The following is a 6,980-nucleotide window of genomic DNA, read 5'->3' as shown; positions in this document are numbered from 1 at the left end:
TTTTTTTTTTTTTTTTTTTTTTTAAAAAGAAATGAAAAAAGCGCACATACCAGAAGCTGACGTGGCATCCCCTCTCCCCTTTTTGTCTTCCTATTTTCTCACCCTTCTTCCTTTCTTCTTCTTCTTCTTCCCTCCTCCCACACAGACCCACCAGCCCCCCCCAAAGCTCCACCTTCTTCTTCTTCTTTCTCTCTTTCTCTCTGCTTTTGTTCTTCCGGCTAATCAGAACCGTCGAAATTCTTCTTCTTTTAATTTGTCAACTCCGGTGAGCTTTAGAGAATCTCTGAGAGTTCCATTTCCGAGCTTCTTCTTCTCTTTCTCTGCCCCAGAGAGTTGTTCTGTTTTCCTTTTACCGAACCCAACAAATCTCCGTTTCACTAAAGATTTTTCTTTCCCCAAAGGTGAAAGCTTTAGATTGGTTCTGGTTTCAGAAGCTAATCAAGTTTTGTCGTTGTGTAATCTGGGAGCTGAGATTAATCTTATTAATTTTTATGGGATCTATTGAAACTGACGGAGAACAGAGGAAATTAAGCTGATTTTGAACTACAGATTCGTTTACCTTTTCTGCGATCCATACCTTTTTGAGTTTTTGTTTCCCCTCAGGCGAGATCTTAATCCGAGAAGCTATGGCGTCGTCTCCGTTGACTGCGAATGTTCAGGTCTGTTCTTATATATCTTTTTGCTGAATTTTCCAAATGTTCTCTAGTTTAGGTAATGAATCTAAGAGTTTAGAACATCTGAAGAAAGCTTCTAATTTGAGTTTAGCCTGTTCGGTGTATATTTCATTTGCAGACTCTTAAAAGATGTAATCGACTGTGTTTGAGAACTTGCAGGGTTGGGTTGTTAAGAAACAAAGCCAATTTGTTTTAACTGAATTAGGATCTGTAAATACAGTTGACGTTTTTGGGATTTTGTGGATTAGAGAATGTACATTGAGAAACTGAATAAGAAAGTAAATGATCCAATGCCACTTTGTTTTAAAAAGACATAAATTGCGTTTATGTTGTGAGAAGATATGTCTCCTAAAGTCCTTTTGCTTTGTGATGGTTTCAGGTTGCCAAAGCTCCTTTGAGGAATAGAGTTGAGGAGGAAACTGCAGACAAGCGGATACAGTTCAATGACAAAAGTTTTGGCGGAAATGACTATGCTCCCAAGGTTTGTTCTTTTTAACATCAACTGTCAAATATTGTGTTATGTAAAAAGTGAACATCTTTGGCTCAATTCATCTTTTCATGTTTAGATACGGAAACCATATACGATAACAAAAGAAAGAGAGAGGTGGACAGATGAAGAACACAAGAAGTTTGTTGAAGCCTTGAAATTATACGGGCGAGCATGGAGACGAATTGAAGGTAAAATAAACGATTTACTTATATATCACTTGCTACTGTGTCTTATGACCTATACAAGAACCTGAACCCTCAAATATATGTTCGTTTCACTAAACAGAACATGTGGGCACAAAGACTGCAGTTCAGATTCGAAGCCATGCTCAGAAGTTTTTCTCTAAGGTTTATACACTTATTTGCTTATATAGTATCTTTTACCCTTGTTCATAAAAAGTGTTGGTATAACCTCAATAGCAAACCTAAGTACTGCTTTAACAAGTGATTATTTGTTTGTGTTCTGACTCTGCTGTGTTCTGGTGTATTCACGCAGGTTGCTCGAGAAGCAACTGGAGGTGATGGGAGCTCAGTGGAGCCAATTGTGATACCACCTCCTCGTCCCAAGAGGAAACCAGCGCATCCTTACCCACGTAAGTTTGGGAACGAAGCAGATGGAACAAGTAGACCAGTTTCTCCGTCAGAACAAGACAACCGATCTCCAACCTCAGTGTTGTCTACTGTTGGATCAGAAGCCTTGTGTTCCCTTGATTCAAGTTCACCAAATCAAAGCTTGTCACCAGTTTCTTCTGCATCACCACCAGCTGCTCTTACAACTACTGCAAATGCACCTGAAGAGCATGAGACTCTGGTACTTGACAAAAACGAAAACCCACGTGCAAATTTATACTCACTCGAATTAACAACGATACCCACTCTTAGATGCCTAATTCTTAATATCCTTCCTTGGTTTGATCAATTTGACAGAAGCTGGAGTTGTTTCCTAGAGAGAGACTCTTACACAAAGAGAGCTCAGTCAAGGAACCAACGAAACAAAGCCTTATTAAACTCTTTGGGAAGACAGTTGTGGTATCTGATTCAGGGATATCCTCTACTCTGACAACTTCAACTTATTGTAAATCCCCAATACAGCCATTACCACGGAAACTCTCACCATCCAAAACATTACCGATAATAAAAAACGGACAAGAAGAGCTCTTGAGCTGCTGGATACAAGTACCTCTTAAGCAAGAAGATGTGGAAAATAGATGTTTAGATTCAGGAAAGGCTGTCCAAAACGAAGGATCATCGACTGGATCAAACTCTGGTTCGGTGGATGATACAGGACACACGGACAAGACCTCAGAACCCGAAACAATGGTATGTCAATGGGAGTTTAAACCTAGCGAGAGGTCAGCATTTTCTGAGCTGAGAAGAACAAACTCAGAGTCAAATGCAAGAGGATTTGGTCCGTACAAGAAGAGAAAGATGATGATAGAAGAAGAGGAACAAGAAGAAGAAGAGATTCATCTCCACTTATAACACATTTTCTAAGGTACCCGAAAAGAAGAGACATTAAACTTAATATATTCATTCAACCTTTCTAAAATGTTCACCAAAGCCTTTTGTTGTTGTTGTTGTCGTTTTCATTGTTTTGTTCGAGATGTTTGTTGTTCTTTAGGCTAAAACTTCAGCAAAATTTGTAACTGTAAAACTCTCTTTGTACAATTTTTTTTCCATATGGTTAAACGATTACGAGATGGTTTCTCTTACAGTATCTCCGATTAGATTAGGGTATTTAATTGGTTTGGTGAAGAGTTTGCTTCCAGATGAAGGCAAAGATGAAACTGGTGAGGTGGTGGTAACCAGAATCTGAAAGAAATAGAAAACAACAGTAGTGTTAGTTTAAGAGTTACTGGTGTGTTCAAGCAAATTATCGAACCAATCAAGAAACCAACTCTAAACCCGAAATTTGACCAACATTTATTAAACCAACTTACCAAAACCAAATCAGACCGGTTGACACACTATGCACATTACATAAAGAGGACGTCACAAGAAACAGCGTCGTTTTGATTCTTCAAACTTGAAAGCGTGGAGGGTGCTGCTGTGACGGGGAAGGCGGAGGAAGGAAGAGAAAGAGAAATGGCGAATGAAGCGGTCAAGTATGTATGGGAAGGAGCAATTCCTCTGCAGATTCATCTCCACAAATCCGACGTTGCTTCTCACCCTGCTCCTCCTCCTGCTCTTGTAATCACTCACTCTTCTCCNTTTTTTTTTTTTTTTTTTTTTTTTTGATGGTCTGGTTTTCAAAATCGATGGTGCATATCTCTTGTGTTTGGATCATGATTGAATTCTGGGTTTTAGGGCTTTTCTTTTCTTTTCGTATTAAATCAAAATCCGATTCCGATAATCAAATTGTTACTCTGTGCTTGAAACGAGCAGTTGAATCGTGTATAACTGCAATCGCGTGCTTATGAGTTTCTTTGTTTGTTTGTTTGTTTTCTCGCGATCGCATTTTGATCAGGTGTTAGCACCAAGAATAGGATATTTGCCTCTGTTGATTCCTCATATAAAGCCTTATTTCAAGGATTCACTTCCTCCTGGTGAAGATTCAATCTGGTTCGATTACAAAGGAGTTCCTTTGAAATGGTACGTCACTGTTCATCTCTCTTTATAACTGTGAATTATGTGAGAGTGTGAGAATTTTCTTCTTTTGGTTTGCAGGTATATACCAACAGGCGTTCTATTCGATCTCCTATGCGCAGAACCAGAACGACCTTGGAATCTCACGGTGATTTTCTTTTTTTCTTTCCTCTCAAATTCATTAGCTTATGTTTGAGAGATGGGCGTAGTGTATTGTGTTAAGCATAAGCTTGAGGGCAGACTATTCTTGTAATCTAAACGTAGGAGGAAAAAAATTGGTGATCCACATTGTCATTCTCTTAGTCTGCATCTCCATTTACTTAACCACAGAAAGGCACAAATTTTAGTTTTTTTTTTTTACTACAAGTAAAGCCCATTTTTTGGGGCACCAGTATGAGCATAACAGTCACAGTATGTTGTTAGTGGAATCTTTCATTAATCTCTCTTGACTAGCAAGATGCACAAACTTTACTCTCTTTTGCCTTTGCAGTTCTTGAGCTTATCAGAGTTTTTTGTTTGCAGATACACTTTAGAGGATATCCTAGCAACATACTGATACCCTGTGAAGGAGAAGATTTTGTAAAATGGAACTTTGTTAATTCTTTAAAAGAGGTTAGTGAAGATTTCTTGAAAATTTATGGCTTTCTTCTCATCTTAACTGAAACGTTAATTACATATGGACTCTCTACACTGTTTCATGGGATTTCTCATCGTAAAGCAGTGAGTTATTTGTTTTGCTATAAGTATGTGATTTTCTTCCACATCTTGATGATGTACTGTCAACTTTGGACAACACCTAGACGTTTACAGCCATGCAATATGTCTATGATAAGTTCAGAGGGTTATAAAATCTCATATAGACTGTGTTGGTATAGGTGGTAATGACCGCAAATAATTTTGTTACTAGTTTGTTAAGTATGCTGCAAGTGGTTTTTCGTTACCTAATGTTTTAGCCATAGCCCATAACCAAACGGTAAATGATAAGCAGTTTTGACATGTTGAAATTATCCACTTATCATGCAGGCACAGTATATCATCAATGGAAATTGCAAGAATGTTATGAATATGTCTCAGAGTGATCAAGAGGATCTATGGACCTCTGTCATGAATGGTACGAGTGGTCGATGATGTTAGACATATACAATACTAGCAGTCACAAATCCATTATCATTTTTGTTACACACTACTTTTGCGTTCAGCATTTTCGATGCCACTATTTACATCAATCGTAGTATAGAGTCTGAAAACCAATGGTTTGGCAGGTGATCTTGATGCCTACACAAAATTATCACCCAAGCTTAAAATGGCAACTATCGAAGATGATTTTTCAAGAAAAGCAAGCTTGTCATCTCCACAATCTCGACAAGGTGCGACCGAGATGGATGTTGCTGGACAAGTTAAGACAGGTTTGCCAACTATATACTCAGCTGAGGAAGTTACACCTTAGTTAATTTTCTCATATTTGGAAAAGTGGTTTCAATTGGGAGTGCCATATTTATCCTAGTTAGAAACAGTCAATAGTAGTTTTCGGTCTTCTGATTAATCCTCTAAACAGCAACAACTTAACTGAAAAATAATAGTGACTCATAAATTGGTGCATCTATTTCAATGTTGGCTAACATGATACAAAGTAATAGTGTCCGCAATGTTCTTGTGCAACCACCTTTTTCCTGATTCTCAATAATCTTTTATCTCAGCAAGAGTTCCTGTTCGGTTGTATGTTCGGAGTATAAATCAAGATTTCGAGAATCTTGAAGATGTACCTGAGATCGATACATGGGATGACATCTCCTACCTAAATCGCCCTTTTGAATTCCTCAGAGAAGAAGGTCAGATAATCACCTTAAAGATCCACATTCGTCATATTATCTTCATCGTAAAGAGATTGGCTTCTCTTGTATATAGCTGTTATTATGCTATCGACCAAAGTTTCAGTCAATAGCTTCCATGCAGAGTGTATCCAACTGAAACTTTAAGTCTCTCCTTTGTGCGATACTTACTGGTTTGTTCCACCGTTTAACAGGGAAATGCTTTACCTTACGCAATGCCATTGAAAGTCTCCTCCCAGAGTTTATTGGAGACAAAGCTCAAACGAGTGGAGAAGAAAGAAGCAAGGATGACGATACAGAAGAAGCAGATGGGTTGCTGCGGGAGATGGGTGAAATCAAATTGGCAAGGATCCAAGGGATAGAAATGAAACTAGAGATACCGTTTTCGTGGGTGGTAAATAACTTGATGAACCCAGAATTCTATCTCCATATCTCTGTTCTTGTGAAAGCTCCTCAAAGGTGAAAGTAAGGAGGTTCTCGGTGAATTGATCAAAAACTTGTTTTCTCGTTCGGTCTTGCAAAAGCCAAAAGAATCAATGATTTGTTTATATACATCTACTTTCTGATGGAAGCAGAACTCAGAATACAGAAAGAAAGAAAAAAAAGGTAGAAAGATTAGAAATATTTGATTGACTTCGTTGGTTCTGCTTTTACATTTGTTAAATAGACGATTTGTCTCTCTGGGCAAGTCTGATTTCTTCTATTCACAAGTAAGAAAAGCATGAGCTCAAGTTCATAGGGAGATATCCAAAATCACTGAGACAGATGGACATAGACAAACCATTGTTTAATTTTGGTTTTCCAGTAACAAAACAATGCGAGAAAAAACTCAGAAGCAATTTTTCACTCAATTGGATTTAGAAAGTCCAGAAAGCGTGTTGTTGTAATCTTCGAGCTCTTCGTAATAGACATCCCAAACGCATCGTACGCAGCCGCTACCGCAACAATCGCCAGGCTCTGGTTTCTCCGGCGGTGGAGGAACCGAAACCTCCTCCTCCTCCTTCTTCTTGTTATCATCCTTATTCTTCTTATCAGTCTCTTCCGTCGAAGTTTTCACAAGATTGTCGCTCTCGGTGGTCGCCATGGTCACCGGCGATCGGGAAGTGATTGAACAATTGGGGAAAGATCGTTTCAAAGGGAGGAGATGTCGCGTCAATCCAAATCTCATGCTCAAAGGCACATCGTGAAGGCTAGAAACCGGTGTTGTGGCGATCGAGATTCGAGGATGGAGATGATGATGAAGAGACTCAACAACCATATGCTACGCACAGATCAAAAATATTTAAGGTTTTTTTTTTTTTTTTGGTCCTCTCTTTTATTCTATTTCCGTTGTCTGTCAGAATTGATTTCTTATATTACCAGAAATAAACGGCGCACATTTTTTTATCTTCTAAAGTCGAAA

At 38.5% G+C, this 6,980-nt stretch overlaps 3 protein-coding genes across 3 annotated transcripts; 2 read left to right on the top strand and 1 right to left on the bottom strand.

Annotated features, from left to right (window-relative positions):
- LOC104706019 (protein REVEILLE 1-like) lies at window positions 89-2,875 on the top strand. The gene is made up of 7 exons (XM_010422139.2): window positions 89-401; window positions 604-659; window positions 1,054-1,155; window positions 1,241-1,352; window positions 1,450-1,511; window positions 1,660-1,974; window positions 2,091-2,875. The coding sequence occupies exons 2-7, from the start codon at window positions 627-629 to the stop codon at window positions 2,643-2,645; spliced, it is 1,179 nt and encodes a 392-aa protein (XP_010420441.1). The 5' UTR covers window positions 89-401; window positions 604-626; the 3' UTR covers window positions 2,646-2,875.
- Window positions 3,172-6,228, top strand: LOC104706015 (autophagy protein 5-like). Its single transcript, XM_010422134.2, has 8 exons — window positions 3,172-3,353; window positions 3,631-3,755; window positions 3,831-3,897; window positions 4,272-4,361; window positions 4,773-4,860; window positions 5,012-5,155; window positions 5,447-5,578; window positions 5,773-6,228. Exons 1-8 carry the CDS (start codon window positions 3,249-3,251, stop codon window positions 6,039-6,041), a joined length of 1,020 nt encoding a protein of 339 aa, XP_010420436.1. The 5' UTR covers window positions 3,172-3,248; the 3' UTR covers window positions 6,042-6,228.
- Window positions 6,192-6,876, bottom strand: LOC104706016. Its single transcript, XM_010422135.2, has one exon. The coding sequence runs from the start codon at window positions 6,834-6,836 to the stop codon at window positions 6,426-6,428; it is 411 nt and encodes a 136-aa protein (XP_010420437.1). The 5' UTR covers window positions 6,837-6,876; the 3' UTR covers window positions 6,192-6,425.

This window comes from Camelina sativa, chromosome 8 (assembly GCF_000633955.1).
Source record: "Camelina sativa cultivar DH55 chromosome 8, Cs, whole genome shotgun sequence".
NCBI lineage: Eukaryota > Viridiplantae > Streptophyta > Magnoliopsida > Brassicales > Brassicaceae > Camelina > Camelina sativa.
Note: the sequence above shows the minus strand (reverse complement) of the source record. Positions and strands in the feature narration are given on the sequence as shown.

Coding starts and splice junctions, on each gene's coding strand:
- LOC104706019 (XM_010422139.2), top strand. CDS start 627: ATGGCGTCGTCTCCGTTGACTGCGAATGTTCAG. Junction 1,156..1,240: donor GAAATGACTATGCTCCCAAG/GTTTGTTCTTTT, acceptor TTTCATGTTTAG/ATACGGAAACCATATACGAT. Junction 1,353..1,449: donor AGCATGGAGACGAATTGAAG/GTAAAATAAACG, acceptor TTCACTAAACAG/AACATGTGGGCACAAAGACT.
- LOC104706016 (XM_010422135.2), bottom strand. CDS start 6,836: ATGGTTGTTGAGTCTCTTCATCATCATCTCCATCCTCGAATCTCGATC.
- LOC104706015 (XM_010422134.2), top strand. CDS start 3,249: ATGGCGAATGAAGCGGTCAAGTATGTATGGGAAGGAGCAATTCCTCTG. Junction 3,354..3,630: donor CTGCTCCTCCTCCTGCTCTT/GTAATCACTCAC, acceptor CATTTTGATCAG/GTGTTAGCACCAAGAATAGG. Junction 3,756..3,830: donor AAAGGAGTTCCTTTGAAATG/GTACGTCACTGT, acceptor TTTGGTTTGCAG/GTATATACCAACAGGCGTTC.